Source organism: Vicia villosa, linkage group LG6 (genome assembly GCF_029867415.1).
Source record: "Vicia villosa cultivar HV-30 ecotype Madison, WI linkage group LG6, Vvil1.0, whole genome shotgun sequence".
Taxonomy (NCBI): Eukaryota; Viridiplantae; Streptophyta; class Magnoliopsida; order Fabales; family Fabaceae; genus Vicia; species Vicia villosa.
This window is the reverse complement of record NC_081185.1, coordinates 16106135-16126566: the sequence shown is the minus strand read 5'-3', so window position 1 is coordinate 16126566 and position 20432 is coordinate 16106135. Positions and strand designations below refer to the sequence as shown.

Below are 20432 nucleotides of genomic sequence, written 5' to 3'. Positions count from 1 at the left end.
ATATTTACGGGGGCAGGACTATTTGTTAGAAATGTCATTTTTGATATATTCAGGCAAAGTATGTGAAGAAAAATCTTGAATGCCAAAAAGTCGGTCATTTGATGCTGTCATATCCGTCTTAGTGCTGCCATCCTTCACAAATTGATCAAGGCATGCTAAAAAATCGGCCACCGCAATCCGTCATGAAGCCTCCATGACCTATTTTGAATGGATGGAGGGTAGGTGGGAAGGAAACATGCATGTGCGTATTTGATTGAGATTTTCTGACTTATGAGATTGGAGACTAAAGCCTGTTTGGTTCGACGTTTGCCACTAAAATCTTGTGTCTGAATGCTACTTTAACGTGAACTTTCCAAAGCTAGGAATTGTAGGATCGACAGACGCACATTTTATGAAAAAACGTGTTCTGACAATCAACATACTTTTATATCATTTATGTTTGACATAACAATGTTGCATAACAAAGAGTTTAGAGGGTCTTGCATAATGTTGTATCTCCGAAATCTATATAGATTTAATTTTTTTTAAAAAAATTGATTTTGTCATCTAAAGAATATCGACAGAGCAATTTGTTGTCCAGTTGCCTTCTATTCCAATGTAAATTATCATATATTAATTTGAATTGAGAATAAAACAGGGTTCTAAGTTCTAAATTTGTACTACTAGCAAGTTATGATGACTAGTCATGCACGATCCATTGAATATTGACAACAAAAACCAAACCTACTTGTATGCTAAAACGTGGATAAAAGAGAAACACTCTTTTCAATCTTGTATTTTACACAAAAACTAAAACAAAAAAGACCCTCTTTCCATTTCTCTTTCTCTTTCAATTGGTTTTATATGAATGCATGATATGTGACCATTTAATTTATCAAATTCATTGATTCCTTTTAGGTCATGTGTACCCTCATGTTTTCATGTCACTTGATACAGCCTAAAACTTGCTATTGCTTTGCTGTTAACATTTGTGTCATTGCAAACAAAATGGCTTTTATTGCTTCTAGTTGTCATTTGTGTAGCTTATTTGAAACCTTACTCACTTTCCAGCAAAGCATACCCCATTAGTTCTTCCTAGCTATTTTGGCAGCAAACACGTGCATCCATAATGCTATCATTACCATGTTCTTATTACAAATATATCACTTTCTTGTGTGATATACTAGCCAAAAATCTTTTTTGGACTCTTTGGTGTTTTTCTTTTGTCATGTTTCTTGTTTTTTATGGCAACCAATTTGATCTAGTTTTTGTATAGTTACTTTGTGTTTGATAAAATTGACTTTAGTTCAAAGGTAACAAAAGTCATTTTAAGTTTTTCGAAATTTTATAAAGGTTAACTATGGTTCAACTGCGATGAAACATGAGTCATATTTAAATGTAGTTTAACCGTAAAAAAACATTTTATGAAATTTTATTTAGCTATGATTTAACTATAACAAATTTTGAACCGTGCAATAACATGTCTTGCACGATCTCAAATATAAATTGTCTTGCAAACCCTCAAATATTTTTGGTTTTAGTTGTCTTCTTAGGTAAAAACTATAATCTAGAACGGTAGGAAGATAAGTAAAATCTGATTGATAATCATTACTGTTATGGATCGAATTGGGATTCTAAGTTTTATTTACATGGCTAAAAAGATGATATGATCTTTAAGTTACATGATAAAAGATTCAATAAAGTACGTAAATAGATAAAGATGTCAAAATATCGAACACTAACACAGATTGGACACACGCGCCTAATTAGAAAAGTATTGGTGCTTCATAAGATTTAACCTTCCCTATGAACCCTTCCTCAAGAAATCCATGAATTCTTTTGCTTGGAACATTTGGTTTGAAGTTTTGAAGAGATCACAAATACAAGAATGATTCAACATTCAACATAGAGATCTTATAGTATGAGAGATGAAACTTTTAAGACTTATGATTCCAATACTTGAAAGAATGCTTAGCAATATTTCCTTTGAGTAGAGAACTATGATTACAAATCAACAAATTCAAATTTTGAAGATGCATGGTTACAAAAATCCCAAACATCATACACAATGAACAAAAAAAAAAGATCAACATTTTCTATATATCATTTCTTACTTCTACTATCAACACGTTTCTTCTCTTGTTTACTCCCATTCTTCTTAGAACAACTCTTACTTCCATGATCTTGTTTATCTTTCTTCGACACCGAAGAACCATTCCTACCTTCCCCGCCGCGACCATAGCCTTGATATTGTTGATAATTCATCGGCCCGGACGAAGCATCCGAAGCCATTGAATCGTCGCTTTCTTCCTCATCAACTTTCTTCTTTCTCCGATTCTTTTCGCCGTAAACTTCATGATGATTATGATGATTATATCCATCATTTTCATTGCTGCATCTAGCATCATCTTCTTGCATTGGAGAATCAATATACATAGTCCAACCAGATTCACTACTACTACAACCTTCACCCCAAATTTGTTTAAAAGAATCCATTTTTTTTATGATGAAGAAGAAGAAAAGAATGAAAGAAAATATATAGATGATGAATTAAAACAAAACTATATAATAAAAATCTTTATCTTGTTGAGCTGCAAAAGCATAATTTGGATAAAGAACCAAAAGGTAGTTGAAGAAAAAAAAGAGCTTAAATTTGAAGTAGAAACTAGCTAGGAAGGTTCCTTGTATTATAAAACTCTTGAAATAATTTTTGGATGAACCAATTAAACAAAAGGAATGTTGGGGCTACCATGTATGAGTCATGAGATGTAGATATAAATAATCTATTTTTTTTAAACTATGCCGTTGTCATTGAAATTGAAATATGACTTTTATTGTATAATACAGATGTCTTTCCAATAGCATAAGGTGCACAACTGGAAAGAATGTAATAATATCTTTGGTTTTGAATATGATTTTTTTAATGTGTTGTTTTCACTTTGTGAGTATTTATCATTGCAAGAAATTCTTTGTCTTGTTTGTAAAACAATTATGAATTCGAATTCTATGAGAGACGTTTTTGAGGGTGTGTAAAGCAGAATTATTTAATTTTTTGTCCTTTAAATTGTATTTGATACCTTATTTAATGAAAAGATCATAACATTTTTGTAAATTTTTTCCATCATTTTCAAAACTCACTCAAACTAAGTGGAAATTTCAAAATCTCTTGTGCGATATCGAAAATTTCGAGGATGTACCGAGAATTCTTAAAAAAGTGAATAATTTACCAAAAATTGCAAAATTGCTGGAAATTTAATCTAGAAATTTTTGGAAATGCCGGAAATTTTATCAGAAATTATGAAATTTACGAAAAAATTTTACCACCAATTTTGAAAATTTTGAATTTTTGTGAATTCATTTGTAACGGAAATTTCAGAATTTCTAGTAGTTCAAAAAAATTTGAAAATTTCTGAAAATTTTAGAATTTTCGGATACTTGGAAATCGGCCTTTGTTTACAGAACTATCAGAAATTTCACATTTGCACTAAATTTCTATTATAAAATGGTAAATTTTGAAAATTCCTAAATAAATTTTCACTTACCAGAAATTTCAAATGAACTATAAAAAATTGTATGGTTACCGAAAATTTCAAATGAACTATTGAAAATTTAGTGGTTACCGATTTTTTTTTACTACCTATCGAAAATTTCGTTCGGACAATTGATTCCATTTTTAATCAATGACACTTTTGGCATTATCAAAATATAGGGGGTGCAAGATACAGTTTAAAAGGTGGCAAGTTAAATATTCGCAAGGCAAACTATTATATAGAGTTTAAAATTTATTACGGATAAACTACAGTTAAGTAGGACTCGTAAAAATATTTATCAATACTAAATAGTGGTAAAATAAGGCCTCTATGAGTTTTTCCATAGTTATACTGCATTTAACTTAGACAGAAGTTTTAAAAACTTAAGACGATTTTGTCTGTTATCACGATTTTCACACATTCAGTTCATTAGTGACCGTTGAATTAAAATTGAACTATTTTCATATATATAAAAGTTGAATGGGAAGGTGTATTTCAAATTGATGATGAGTTTTTTGTTTTGTTTTGACAAGTTTGTTAATCTTTGTTTGATATGTATTCATTGGTGTTCAAAGTGCGCATTCAACTTTTAAAATAAGTGATGGTAGGTTGTTATTGGTGAGGTTTGTTGGCTAAACATTGTTTAGGTGGGATGTGATCATGCTAACCACAATGTTAGACAATTGTAGTAACCTTACTAATGGCATGTTTGGGATAATGTTTGATAAATGTGATTTTAAATAGAATTGATTTTTTCCTAATATAAACTAAACACATGTATTTTTACCTAAACTATATTTGATACATGTTCTGAATTGGATCTTGTTCTGAGTGGCCAAATACATGATAAGGATCGTGGTAATAGTTGATAGTGATAATTTCATTTACAACTCTGGTCTCTTCTAAACTTATGAAGTCAAAGAAAAAATACACAAAATTTCATCTCAATACATCTTGTTTCTTTTTTTCTTACTCACTTGAGTACCCCTTCCCATTGGTTCTCAAGAAGAGTATAGCATAAAGTAACTCTCACCCTACCAATTAAATACGAGAGTAGAATGGTATAGAAGGAGGTTTCAATACACTTATCAATTATTTTTCAAAATTAGCATTTAAAATGTGCGGGAGAAAAATTTATAAGTGTTTTATAAAAGAAATTACACAATGCAATTGATGTAGAAATGAATTCAATAGTGATAGAATAATAATGAATCAACTAAATAATTGTTAAAAGGTTGTGGTTGAGCCTAACTCAATCATGCAAAACTAGTTTGTAGGGTAAGGATTGTCCCCTTATAAAGACATGTCCATGCTATATATTATCGAATGTGAGACTTTTAACACACCCCTCACACCCAGAATTGAACAACTAAAGTGTGAAAATAAATGGTGGATGACTCGATATTGGAAACCTAATAACAGATGGTCTCACAGATCTTAAATCAAACTCTGATACTATGTTAGAGTTTGACCTCATTCATCTTTACAAAACCGACTTGTAAGGCGAGGGGTGTCACTCTATATAAACTATTTCAAGGCTATATCTGAAGGTAAAGGAAACACAAGAAAGAGGGGTTTAAAAATTCTAGTAACTCACACGCGATGTCGTACTGGATGTTACGACATCCACAATCACACAGAATAATACTTTAAAACAGAAGTGCATAACAAAACAGTAACGAACACAACAAATTGTTCACCCAGTTCGGTATACAGCAATACCTACTCTGGGGGCTACCAAGCCAGGGAGGGAATCCAATGTAAGAAGTATTAATTCAGAGTTAAACTCCACCGTTTACAACTCCTCACTTAAGACCTACCCAATGTAATTCCAATCTAATCCTAGACCTGAGTATCTCCACTCACTCCCCCTCAATCACAGCAGTGATTACAAACAAACATTAATCAAATAAGAGAGAAGACACACTTCAAAACACACCTTGATCTTCTTAAAAGCTTCAATCAAGAGACACACACTCGTGATTAAAAACTTAGAGTGAAAAATTACAAAACACAACCTATTCCAATACAATCATCAAAAGACAATTGCTTGGAGTACAAGAGACTAAACACACAGACACAGAACTACGGTTCTTCACAACTAACAAATCTCTCTTTGCGTTCCAAATTAGGATTGCAGTTTTCTTATATGCAGCTCTTGGGCCTCGGGCTTTCCAAGAACCAAATTAGGGTTAACCAAATTAACCTAATTTACACATCATCAGGTTGTTACAGAATGTGCTGTTAACGAAATCTTTTAGGAGAAATATTCGGCAAACAATGAAATGTTTCCTAAATTGTAGATTGAGAGAAATCAGAAAACATAATAATAAAACATAACAGCTCCTGCTGTCAGACATGGATGTCATAACATCGGTCATGACATTCACTAACAAAACCTGTATTAGCTTAAACATATGCAGCCTGCATAACACCATATAAAACATGTCATGACATTGGTCAAGACATTAAACATCCAGATATGTTTTACTACAAATGCAGCCAACATGAAAACACTAACAGGTTTGAATTGAGTTTCATGATTTAAAACTTTTTCTTAACCAAGACAAACAAAGAAAGAACATGGAATCAAAATAAAGGACGTAATATTTTTATCCTGATTCATTATTAACGAAGCTACTCCAGTCCACCAACCAAGGTGATTTTTCCTTATCAACAAGAACTTAATCCATTATAATCAAACTGATTATAAACCACAAAGACTACCCGTCAACGTCTTCTTGAGAAATTCTAACTATACCATAGTCTCTCAAGGAACAACAATCAACTTACAAGTTGAAATACAAATATTGTGTGTTTACAAGATTTTTCTTAAAAGCATATTACACAAATGAAATACAAAGATAACACAATAGAGTTTGAAAAAGTTAATGAACGAAAGTTCCTTGCTATTTATAACTTTTCAATTGAATAGGGTTTCAGCGTATTCAAAATTTCATTCAGTAGTTCGTTAATTCGTCAATCTTGCAATCTTCCTAGTTTTCATTATATAGGCATAAAAAGATCCGTTGGAGGGTGAAGATGAAATCACACATATCTTAGATGTAATCTTCATAACGGTCAGCAGAGAGTGGTAGACAACATTATACCACCGTACAATCCTTAAGTCGCAAAACATGCATAGTGGAAGGAATATCGAATTTGTACCATGTACTATTTATCTCACGCAAAATATTTGATCTTATCTTCTAATATTTAGAGGATTCATAATGTAAGTTGGTGAAACATGTTTAGAAGAATGAAATGCTGAATCAAAGTCTTCAGAACCTCATCTTCAGAATCTTCAAAACTTGTTCTCCAGAACCTTGTCTTCAGAGTCTTCAGAACTTGGTCTTGAAAACTTGTGCCAGAAGTATGAGCTTGAGAGTCTTCAGAAGCCCCCTTGATCAAAGTCACAGTCAGAAGCAATGATTTGTATTCTATCAGAAGCACAGTCAAAAAGCGTTCCAGAACTTGACTTATCTTTGTAAAGCATGCTTTGTATCTTCCTATGGTCAGAGTGTGTTGATTCCAAACACTAATGACGTTACACACCATACTATCAGAGTCGGAACCTGTAAGCAAAATCTACACACTAGATAAAAACCATTAGGGTACAAAATTGATCTTTAAGATATCACGTATTTTTATCATCAAAACTAAAGGCCAGATGCAAAACCAAATTATGTTCTAACAATCTCCCCCTTTTTGGTGATGACAAAACCATGTATTTTGATGAACAATTTTTACATGTTTAATCACATAAAACACATTAGAGTGAACTTAGCAAGTTCCCCTTGAGTTTAATACTTTAAAAAATTATCTCATCTTGTTTAGAGGCTCCCCCTGAGTTGAAGATTTAGAGAATAATTTTGAAATATAAAACCTTTTAATTAGCATGAACTCTGGTTGAACTCTTTCAGAGAGCCTGGCTTGATCATCCTAGATACTAATAGAGTATGCCTGGTTCTTAGAGCAAGCTCTATCTCAGATCTTGGCTTGTTATCAGAACAAATGATGTATCAGAATCTAGTTATATCAGAATCTAGTTGATAGATACAATATCAGAGTGATATCAGAGTTTGATTGGATTTTCCTTAATAAAGGGTTTTGTTCATGACTCATATCATCTTGGTTATAGATATATTCCAGAATAATATTTCTTCAGAATTGTCTGTCTAGAAATATTTAGTGAACTTTTTCAAAGTTCCTGATCAATTCAAATTCGTTAGAACAAAGGCATAAAAATCAAAGCGCATATGTATGGGTCAGTTCAAAGGAATATAGATATATCGAAATCATCTAACTTAAAAACAAAAGGAAGTGTAATCTTTAACTCGTTCTCTCCTTTGTAAATTGGTGTGTACCTCCTCTTTCGACAAGACGCGAGGGGCATAGGGACTTCGGCATGATTTATTCCTCCATCTACATTTGATATGAGGGCGTATAACGACCTATAAGAAGAAGTTTCTTCTTCCAAGGAAATCCCACATACCCTTTATGAGCCAGAATCGTCAGATATGTGTATATTTTTTTGACCTATGTGATCATTAGTTAGAGTAGGGAGATAACGATCGGAGGAAGTCCCCAACATATAAGCGCACGAAGTTTCAAATTTTTAAATATATCACTAAATCAACCGTGTTATCGTTTATCTTGACAAGAAAACAAGAAAGACCAAAGAAAAAAGCTTGAGTTAGAAAGGTACCTGGTTATATCGGGTTGATGAGACACGAGGAATGAAAAAAGGAGAAATCTTTAAGTGAAACACTGAATCTCTTCTAGTAATATTCCCGGGGAAGAAGGAACAAAGACATTTTTTGGAAAGTAACTGTAAGCTCTGAATGTTAAAGGTTGCAAAAAATTCCAAATATTCAATTCACCCTATTTATAAGCAACGGTAGCTAAAAGGATGAAACCAACTACTGAAAGAAATCACAAGATCAACAAATAGATTTCCACTAATGAATACATTCCAACTCGAGTTCACTCAAGTGACCTATAAGTTATGCCACCCCCTAGCCGGTGATGTTACTACACATATCAAAAAAGGGTGACAAAATGTTTTAGTGATGGAACCATATTAAATGCGTCTGTTTTCGATTATGTCTTTTTTAAAAACTGATTCCAAGCATTCCAGCTCCATTTTACATCGGATCATAACATGGAGTCCGATCAATGATACTTAAGGTTTCCCTCGACTTCTTATTTGATCGACAAAACCTTGAGGGAAACTATTCTGGAGTGGCCAAAGGCCCAATTTGACCAAGGCCCAATCCATCTCAAATTCACTCCACTTGATGCAAAGTATAAAACCAGTTCACACGCTAAGAGTAAGGTTTGATATGTGATCTCCACTTTCATTATACTCATCTTGAATCTTGAACTGACTTGGGCGTTGGAATTATAACCATGCAAGTTCACCTCGTGTCACCATAAAGAAGATCAGAGCCAATGTTCAAGATCACTAGTTATAAAACCATCTTCGTTTCTGGTTCCTAAATGGAACCAAAGCATCCATTTTTGGTTCCCAAACAGAATAACATCCAAGTTTTAAATCATAATCTAGTAGTTATTGCTTTAGCCAAAGGACTTGTACTTTGTTAGACGATAGCCTACGATCTAGAGGGGGGTGAATAAATCGCAAGTGAAAATTTTTAATTAAAATTTTGTTTTGAAAATGTTTGACTATGGCTAATAAAAACAATTCCATATCGTCAATCGTCTATCCTGACCAGTTATAGAAAAGATCAAATATGCGTTAAACCTTATAGAACATATACGTTGGATGAGAAACTTAATCAATATATTTTTAACAGCAACGTTTGAATAAAACCACACAATAGTAATCGATTTCTAGTGAAATATGAAACAAAAAATTGACTTAAGCAATTTGTCGAGTGTAACACCCCGAAAATCTAGATTAATTATTTAATTATTTATTTAATTAGTTTGGTGTGATTATGTGAGCCTTTGCGATGATATGATGAATTAACGACGATTATACGATGTTTTGGCGATTCATGTGATGTTTCAATGAAGTTTGGTGATGCATAGGTGTTGTGGGGAATTATCGAGAATTAAGAGTGTTTTAGAAATAATTAGAATAATAGTTGGGCTTATTTTAATTAGATAAATAAAATAATATTGGTGTTAGAAGTAATAAGGGCGAGATATTCTTTTCATGAGGGATAAGTGGAACAAAAAGAGAAAAGGGGAAAAAAGGTTTTCATTCAATCGTGCAAAAGTTGGAATAACGTGGAAGAGAGGAGAGCTAGGTCTTGGGAGAACTTGGAGGCTTTGTAGAACGCGAAGAGGATTTTGATAACAAGCTTCAATCTAAGGTAAGGGGAGTCTATCCTAGTTATTATAATTGGCTTAAGTGAATGACAATTGTGGGATTTGGTTTTGGGTTTTGGGTTGATGATGAATTGTGATGGTGGGAAGGATGTAGAGGATTTAGATGTGTTAATTGGTAATAAAATGATGCCTATAATGTGAAATACATGGATTTGTGTTTGTATGATGAAAACATGAGTTTAGAGGATAATTTAGGACCTGTAAGATGGAGAAATCGTAGAAATTGGACTGATATTTATGCAGGAAATCGTATAAGAATTTCTCTGATCGCAAGGATTCACCGGGCGAATCGATGTTCTCATCGGGCGAGTGAGGTTCGACAGTAAGGCACCGGGCGAATAAAGTGGGCGAAAGCGTGGCTGGCTACTAGAATGGTTTTCTGGGCGAAGGAGAGGGTTCACCGGGCGATTGACACCAAATGCAGAAAAATTAAAAAGAGCATAACTTGAGTTTATGGACTCTGTTTTTCGTGTCGTTTGAAGCGTAAGATAGATAATAAAATAATCTATATTCTGGGAGAGTAAAATGGACCATAGGATGTAGGTTCCTATAATTGTTTTGTGATGAGGTGGTGATGTTTTTGTGATGAAGATGTTTTGAATTGTTTAATCCGCTGCGAAGTTATAAGTGTTTTGTTTACCATGCTAAAGATGTTATTCATGTTTTAAAGTTTGGAAACCCGTTTTACGGAGCAGGGCTATTTGTCTGTTTTATTTTTCGTCAAAATTATATGCGAAAATATATGTGGGGTAGAAGGGTTTTACATCGAACACTTGGTGTGCAATTAATTCAAATTAGATTTTTCTTTGATTTTGTTGATATGAGAAACCAATTACATTCACATAGATTGCAATCAACTCAACAAAATAGTTTGAAGTATTAGACAAAGAAAGTATATATATGTATCGATAGCACAATCAATTGTTTCATAATTTGCAGGTAAATGTAAGAGGGAGAGAGAGAGAGAAAGAGAGAGAGAGAGAGAGAGAGAGAGAGAGAGAGAGAGAGAGAGAGAGAGAGAGAGAGAGAGAGAGAGAGAGAGAGAAGGATTTGTTTAGGCAGTTCCCAAATTGGCCTCACTATGGGTAAGTCTGCCTGCAATTCCAAAGTAATTGAGATAATGAAAATTAACCTTTGCAAATGTTGTTTACAAGAGAAAAAGTAGCAATCCCATCCTCCAAACCCTATTTTTGATGTTGATCCTAGCTTCTTCTCTTCCCTTGATCAAGTAACCTAATACTTCTAATTTGATCCTTTGGTTACCACTACTCCTTCGACAGAACATTTTTCTTCGAAGATTTCACTCGACCAAATCCAAATTGCTAACTATTGTAACCCAAGATTTCCAAAATGATCCTCCGGTTACCGTTACTCCTTTGACAAAATCTTCGTTCTTCAAATCTTTCACTCGGCTGAATCCGAATTGCAAAGACTTGTGCAAAACCCCCAAATCAATCCTTGATCTTGGAGGAAAACCTTAATTGGATTTATCTTGAAATCCCCAAAGAATTTCCAACCCAATTGATTACAACAAACCTTATTGGATCTTATTAAACTATCTTTTGATCACACAACAAAAATGATTATGTGTAGTTGTTGTATGTATGCAATGAAAGAGGATGAAGCTGATGAACAATTCTTTGTATATTTTTGGTTTCAATCACTTAGAAATGATGCATGAATGTGTATATATATATGAATGGTGGAAAAAGCAATAACAAAGATAACTGGACAAGCAAATTTACAAAATTGGACAATTTTAAGTTAAGGGAGTCGACCCATTCGAATGAGGAGATGACCCCAAGAAGCCAGAAAAGTTTTGATGAAACATTGTATCAGTAGGAGTCGACACATTCGAAGAGGGAGTCAACTCCTATGAGATGGGGAGTCGACCTATGCTGCTTGGGAGTCGACTCCAAATGGACAGAAAAAAATAATGTAAAATGATATAGAGGGAGTCGACTCATAGCTCGAGGGAGTCGACCTATTCGTGTTGTGTGTCGACTCCTAAGGTCTATGTGTCGACTCATACTTAGCAAAAAGTTTTGTTTCAATTTTTCTTCAGAGGGAGTCGACTCCTACATTGGATATGTCAACTCCAAACATAGTTTTTTTTAATTAAAAAATCATATTTTTGACTTGACCAAATGCTTTTGACTTGTCCTATAAGTTTCCTAAGATGAAAATGCAACCTAGACATAGTAAGATAAGATCCAATATACAAATACTAGATACTCCTAATTTTGACATCATTCGAAATATCTAAGAGAGAATATTGCACTCACATTCTTCAAGACTTGATGTCTTGAAATTCTTATGTTCTTGTTGAACAATCAGCGATCATGTTGAATTTCACAAAATTATCTTCATCTTCTTTCACGGTGACCTTGGAAGAGTAGGTCAACAAGGAGATACTTCTTCTTCCTTTCACAAATCTTTCACAAAATTCTCACCTATATACTATATGAAGGAACCATTAGCTTTACAAATAATTATCATACAAACTTTTAGGCTACAGTGCAATGTTTCGTTTTACCAGCACACAAATCAAAACTTTGTTAGTTCAATTCTGGATGTATTTAATTTCAATGAACTTTCATCTTGAAATTAATGATTGATTGATACATTAGTGTTAGATTACTTCAGTCAACTCTAAGCCAATCATATAATGATGTGAATCAAGTATCCATATGATGATGAAATATATTGAATCCGCTTTGAAAAATCTTTTATAAAATGGTTTTTAGGATCAAAGTCAGCATTCCTAACTTTTGAAGTCATTTAGGCTTAGTCGTAAGACTAACTTTAAGGTCAATTATTGGGCGAGAATGTAAATACGAGAAAGTCTAGACGGGGGTTGAATATAGTGTTCCCCTTAAAATGACCGAATATAAAAACAATTATTTTTTTACAAAATCAGAGTTAAAGCTGGGAGAAGTAAAAGATAATGAGTGAAAGCAAAACGTGGTGAATGGATTCAATATCATATGTTTCTTCATTATCACATAAACATGTATTCAAACAAAATCATTAACTCAAATAAGCTTGAAGTTGCTTTAACAAGCAATTTAAATTTAGAGACTTTTTTTTTTTTTGAAATTGAAACCAGAGACTTAGAGTCAATACAAACTTAATTCAAGATATGAATATCAGTCAAATTAAAAGCATCACAAATCTTCATTTATATGATAAAACACTATAAATAAGATCCATTCAAGATAATATATTGATGATGAATTATGCCTAACATACATGATACAATGGAGAAAATTAAAAAAACAATGAGAGAAAAATATACACCAGATAAAGTAATTCGGCAATTTATGTCTAATCCACTTCGATGATTTTATCATTAAAAAATAGTAACGTTTTCCACATATTAAAGTTATAGATACAAGTAAAAATCCAATTTTACATAGAGAAATGATAATCCTACACTAGATGATACAACTACACCATATTTTTATTCGGTTAGATTCCTTTTACTATATTTAATAATAATTGTTCAGTGTATTTTATATGGTGTATATAGGTGGTGTAAACAATCCAGTGTAAGGATAGCAATCCTCTTTTACATAATATTAAAATTTTTCTAAAGAACTAAATTAACATTTGTAAAAATATTTCTTTTATAAGGCTGTTGAAGGGTTGAACTAAGTAGATCTCTTAGAATATGAACCTCTTAGAATGTGAGTTTTACTTTTATCAACTTACCAAAATTTGTACTTAAACATCGTTTTCATTTTCATTTCATGTTGCTCCCAAATCTAGTGATTTTTGCATTTTTATCCTACTACAAGGATTCAAAGCATTGAGATCTATTAAGATCTACAGAAAAATCCCAACTTGCTAACACTAGATCTTTTACTTTTCATCCATATTTTTTTTGGGTAAAATTAGTACTCATGGTTGAAGTCAATATGACCTATTCTACTAGGCAATAATACAATTTTATATTGATCTGGTCTCCATATGCTGACACATGTCACCACAATTTGTCACATAAAATTCACACATTCCACACCTACAATATTGTGGCTACCATAAGTCTACATCTCACACGTGTGCTTCCCACACTTCAATCCTCTACTACCATATTATATTTTTCTTCTGAAACCATGAATAAATATATAATCTACCATATTATTAAATCATTATATATCTGTATTTTTTAGAGTATTGTTTATTGGTTAGGAATAAAAAAGTCAGTAAAGGAGTGTGAAAAGCAACTACTAAAACTAAATTACAGAAACATTTAAGTATGGATGTAAAGGCTAAGTTTAGAAAAACAGGCTCAATATGAAGCCCAAAGTTTGTAGTTTCTTATCTCACACCTATAATATTGGACCTGACACCCCCTTTATTAATGTTTTTATCATAATACTCTTTCACTTAAAAAACACAACTTCTACTATTTCTTTGTCATTTTTAAATTTCTTGAATTTTTATCGGATATTTATAAATAAGTCATTTTTTCGTTAAATTTATGTATTTATGTCAATAAATTAGGAATTATAACAAATTAAAAAAAATGCATTTTTATTGACATTTTTTAAATGTCAGGGAAAATCACATATTTCGGATGCATCTATATTAGTTTTTTGAAAAATTCAATAACTTACATGCATTTTTAACAGCATTTTTAAGATATTCAGTAAAAATGCATACACGCGTACTTGCAATTTCAAAAATGCCAATAAAAATGCATGTTGATTATCGAATTTTTCAAAAATACCGATAAACTTATGTTAATTTCCAGATTTTTAAAAAATCTGTTAGTTCATATTTTTTTAATATTTTTTTTTGTTATAGTGAGGTTAGAGGAAGAGACGAAAAGATAATTCCTATATTGATCGACAAAGCAGAGAAATTAGCTACATAGATCTCTAGTGAAGGTGGCGGAGTTGACGAAGAGCAGTTGCATCTTAGGGCCGGTAGAGTAACCCCAACCTGTTTTCACCACATGAAGGCCAATCAGTCCTAATTACCGCTCACTCTGCAATGTAGAGGTGGTTGAGCTAGATTGACTAGAGATCTTGATGTCAGCATTAGGCTTGACATCAAGATCGACGTTATAGGGACTACAAAATTATTATGCACGTAGTTTTATAGGGACTACAAAATTTTGTAGGGACTAAAACATTTCAATTATTTTATAGGGACTAAAAGCAAAATTTGATAATTTTACAGGGACCAAAAACATATATAACCCTTCTATTTAAGATCATGGTAATTGTCGCTTATGTGTGTTTGATTCCTTTGATAGAGTGTTCCCTCACCATGATCGGCATTATTTGATTTTGTTGAGCAATAGCATAAGTAGACATCCTCATTCCATCTTCCATTTTGTAAGATGACAATTATCCTGGATGATGTCTCCAGCCTCTTTCACCTCCCCATTTGCAAGTAAGTTTTTCATCGCTCCTGTCATTAATCAGGAGCTTACATATATAATGGATGAACAATTCTTAGGGTTTACCATATGGACAAACTTGGAGGAGTTCAAGGCTAACAGGGTTCTCACATTTGTCTCTCTTGGCTATATGATACATATGAGACACTAATGCAACATTTTATGTATGAGGCAACCGCTAGGGTATACATGTTGAATCTTGTATGATGTGATTTCTTAGAGGATAATTCTTATGTATACATTGATGCTAGATACATATCCATGTCTATTGAGTTTAAGCATCTCTACTAGGCATATGGGTGTGCTACTTTGAAGATATTATATAATACCCTTGGAGAGGCGACTCTCTTTGAGACGAGACAACTTATCGATTATGAGTCTATTTCATGCATGATTTTTTATTATGGTTTATTTATTTACTTCTTATTTATCAAAGACATTGGGCATGTGTAATTTATTTTTCTTATGTAGTGTTAGACATACGAGCATTTCTCGTCTATTCGTGACAAGTGTGATTGTGGTCCAATCATTGATGGATCGCCATGGGCTACTAGATAGAGGGCCAAACATTCTCATCTAGGAGGTATTCTAGAGTACGGGTGGAGGATCGATGCGCTGAAACTAGACGATATCATATAGACACCTTATGTAGACCATAGAGTGCATAAGGAGTTTGATGACATAGCCCTTGTTTTAGGTTATCTACGATGGACGATTTATGTGGCTTGATATTCAATTGAGAGGTGTGTGCGCCAGTTTGGGTAAATTCAGAGCATCCCTAGACGAATCACTGATATGCTTTATGAGGGGATCGATGAATGGTTTAGGCCTAACATTATCAGTTGTGTTGCTGCTATTAGAGATAATGCAGTATGAATGTCTTATCCTATACAATGTGAGGATGGTTACTTATAGTGGTATAAATGAACATCCACGGAAAAACATGGGAAAATAACAGGAAATAAAATAATAAAAGGAAAAATAAAAATTAAGTTGAAGCTCCTAGAGCCGTAGTACTGGGACCACCCTTTTAAGTAACCTTGAGGGTAGACTGAAACAGGTACAATGTTTGGGAAAAAAGTATGGCATCAGTTATCCAACTATTGTTGATGATGGATTATGATCAAGAAGAAATATCTCAAGCCTTATCAGTCAAGCAGTTCAAGTTCTAGTTGAAGTGCTAATGAAACATTGAATCAAGTAGATGAACTGGAAGTCCTGAAGTTGTGAAAGATTGAAAGCTTGTCTGGTCCTGCGCTTAGTATTTTAGTTTAATTAGTTTAAATGTAAAAGAAACAAGAATTATTGTTTAGGTACTACGGAAACACACACAATACTTTTCAAACTTCTTCTGATTTTAATAAAATTCTAATCATTTGGGAAAGCTAACCCACTTCCTAATAGATTAAGGACTTTGTCAAATACATTAACGCATAGATAAACGCCTTATAATTGATTAAAAAACCATTAATTAATTATAGTATATAGACATTTTAGGTTTTACTTTTTTGGATTAAGGCTACCTCTTCTTTGAGGTAGATAAATCGCATAAAAGATGTTTTTTAGGGTTTCCCCTTGGGTCAAGGTGTACAAACTTTACGTTGTGGCACTAGTACAAAAAGAAGAATATAATTTAAGAATTTGCATTTGTTGTACTAAAACGGGTGTAAATAATAAACACGGTGGTAATTTTGTAATTAAAGCCTCATTTTAAGATTTATTGCATAATAATAGACACCCTATTTTTAAAAAAAAAGTGTAAATAACAAACACAGTGACAATTTTGTTAATAAAGTCTCATTTTAGAATATAGTATGTAATAATAGACATCCTATTTTTTTTAAACGGGTGTAAAATTAAAATATTATTATCATCAAATCTCTATTACTCCCTTTATATTAATTATTCTGACTAATTCATGCATTTTGGGTCTTGTGTCCATTATATCATAACCGATTACTAATATGTGTTTTATGCAATTGATTAGTGATATGATGTGAACAAACAATAATATATGCAAGTTTTATAAGATGTAATTGCACATAAAATTGTGAATAACTAACGATATTAGTATCGACATTTTTGATATTGTTTTGTTATGGTCATTTTTCTAATAACGAGCTATTTTTTAAAATCTTAATGCCACATACTCTTATCTTTCAACAAGGGATGTGAAATCACCTTCAAATTTTTGTTGTGCATGTATAATATATGCTATATAAACATGTTAGCAACTTCAATGATTAAAATATCCTTTTCGGAAAAGCTAGATTGTTAACAGAACTTTGGCTCTTAAAGTCCATTATGATCTATTAGTTAGACAATTACATATAATATAGAACTAAAAGTAAATGTAAGGTCTATTGAAAATACACATAAAAATTAAATGCCATTTTAATTATCCACACAGAATGGTAAAGCATAAGTTATAACTAATAAACGAAAAGGAAATGAGTGATAAGCAATACTTTTAAACTATATTTGAGAATTTGATGGAGGGTGAATGAATAATATTGGGATCAAATATACAATGGAATAAAATATAATGAATATTGAATGAAAAGTTATCATTTTAATTTAAATTTATTCAAATAAAAAAGTTACAATTTAAATTTTAGAATAACATCACAATAAATTTAAAATATAGGGGGGGGGAGATTGGTTTATCCCATTCTCCCTAAATTTAAGAAAAAAGTATTTTGAATGTCTATGCGGCGTGTATTAGGGCGGAGAGGCTCATAACTTGGAATTCTATCATCTCCTTAAAAGGATCTAGAGGGGGGGGGGGGGAGGAATGGTGTGTGGTGGGCGATTTCAACGAAGTTTTGAGGAAGGAAGAAAGAATTGGTGAGGGAGTCCCTAGGTTTACTAAAGGTATGGAGGAGTTTAGATGTTTCGTGAATAAAATGGAGTTGATCGACTTAAATTGCGTTGGAGGTAAATTCACATGGTTTAAAGACAATGGTAAAGCTCTTAGTAGAATAGATAGATTTCTTCTTACTAAAAAGTTCATTGAGGAATGGGAGGTTTGTGATCAAAGGATTGATAAAAGAGACTTTTCGGACCATGCTCCTATTCGGTTAGGTGTGGGAAAGCTTGATTGGGGTCCGAAACCGTTTAGGTTTAATAATGCTTGGTTTAAACATGAAGGTTTCAAGGCTTTTGTGGATGTGGAGTTGAAGAAGTTGCTTGTAACGGGAAGGGGCGATTTTGTGCTTTATGAAAAATTGAAGAGCTTTAAAGAGAAACTTAAAGGGTGGAACAAGGAGATTTTTGGGTGGGTTGATCTTAAGATGGAGGAGGCAAGGGATAGTATTAACATGTTGGATATGGTGATAGAGGATAATATGGGAGGTAACAATGAAGTAGTGGTTCAAGCTAGAAGAAACGCGTCGGTCGACCTTTGGAACAGTATGCATTTAAAAGAATGTATGCTTAGACTTAAGTCGCGTAATCTTTGGTTGAAGGAGGGGGATAGGAACACTAACTTTTTCATAATTCTATTAAAGAGAGACAAAGACGTAACTCTATTACTTCTTTGGAAGGAGAGGAGGGTAGAGTTGAAGGAGTTGCTAATATCAAAGAGGAGATTCATGGTTATTTTCAAAAATTCTTTAAAGAAGAAGAATTTGATAGACCGGTTCCGGAAGGCCTATGTTTTAAGAGGTTGGAGGATAGTGATGTGGTTTGGATGGAGCGTGAATTCTCCGAAGTTGAGATTAAGGAGGCAGTTTGGTCTTGTGATGGTGATAAAGTCCCGGTCCGGACGGATATTCGTTGGATTTCTTTAAGCTTAATTGGGAGGTAGTGAAGGGGGATGTGATTTTGTGTTTTAGGGATTTTCATGAAAAAGGGAAACTCACTAAAGCTTGCACGTCTTCCTTTATTACTCTTGTCCCTAAATTTAAGAATCCTCAATCTTTGAAGGAATATCGTCCGATTTGTTTGGTGGGAAGTTTGTATAAGATTTTGGCTAAATTGTTGGCAAATAGGCTTAGAAGTGTGGTGGGAAAGTTGGTCTCGAGTAATCAAACGGCTTTCATACCGGGTAGAAACATCTCGGACGGTGTGCTTATCGCTAATGAGGTGTTAGATATGGCTAAAAGAGAGAGGCGGAGTTGTATGGTTTTGAAAGTAGACTTTGAGAAGGCATATGATAGGGTGAGTTGGAATTTTGTTAGATATGTTTTTAAGAGAATGGGGTTTGGGTTGAGATGGAGGAGATGGATGGATGCTTGTATCTTCACCAACACGATGTCTATTCTTGTTAAAGGGAGCGCCACTAAAGACTTCGTTGTGGAGAAAGGCCTCCGTCAAGGAGATCCTTTGTCTCCCTTTGTGTTCGTTGTTGTCATGGAAGTTCTTACGGTCCTTATGAAAAAAGCCAAATATTTGGGAGATTTCCGTGGCTTCAAGATTAATGCCTATAAGGAGGTGGACTTGCTCCAATTCACGGACGATACATTGATTTTTGCCGAGTGTGATTTGGCCAACCTATGGAGTCTAAAAGCTATTTTTAGAGGGTTTGAGATGATGTCGGGTATGCGGATTAACTTCCATAAAAGTAATTTGTATGGGGTTAATTCCGGAGATTGGTTTATGGAAGCCGCGGCTAGTTTTCTATCTTGTAAGGTAGGGATGCTACCTTTCAAATTTCTTGGTGTTAAGGTGGGAGATAATCCGAGGAAATTGTCTATGTGGAGAGAGTTTACTTTGTCGTTCAAGAAGAAATTATCGGTGTGGAAAGGTACCAATCTTAATATGGCGGGGAGGGTTGTTCTCATTAACTCGGTAATTAATGCTTTACCAATTTATACGCTATCCTTTTATAAGGCGCCTAAGAAGGTGTTGAATAAGGTTTGTTCAATTCAACGCAAATTCCTTTGGGGAGGTGGAGAATTGAAACGTTCTATTAATTGGGTTAATTGGGATACGATTTGTAAGTCCCGAGAAGAAGGCGGCTTGGGTGTTAAAAATATGGAGATCGTGAATGTGGCCTTGCTTAGTAAATGGAAATGGAGAATTCTCAAGGATAAAGAGGAGGTTTGGCGTGATCTTTTGGAAGTTCGGTATGGCAACATTAAGCTTAAGGTTTTGGTTGGAGATTCTTCGATGGTGCATAATAATGATTCTATTTGGTGGAGGGACTT

General features: G+C 33.4%; 1 protein-coding gene across 1 annotated transcript; it reads right to left on the bottom strand.

Moving 5' to 3' along the window:
• Positions 1–1980: 1980 nt before the first annotated feature.
• On the bottom strand, positions 1981–2846 carry LOC131611279 (protein SOB FIVE-LIKE 4-like). The gene has a single exon (XM_058883349.1). The coding sequence runs from the start codon at positions 2473–2475 to the stop codon at positions 2083–2085; it is 393 nt and encodes a 130-aa protein (XP_058739332.1). The 5' UTR covers positions 2476–2846; the 3' UTR covers positions 1981–2082.
• Positions 2847–20432: the final 17586 nt, after the last annotated feature.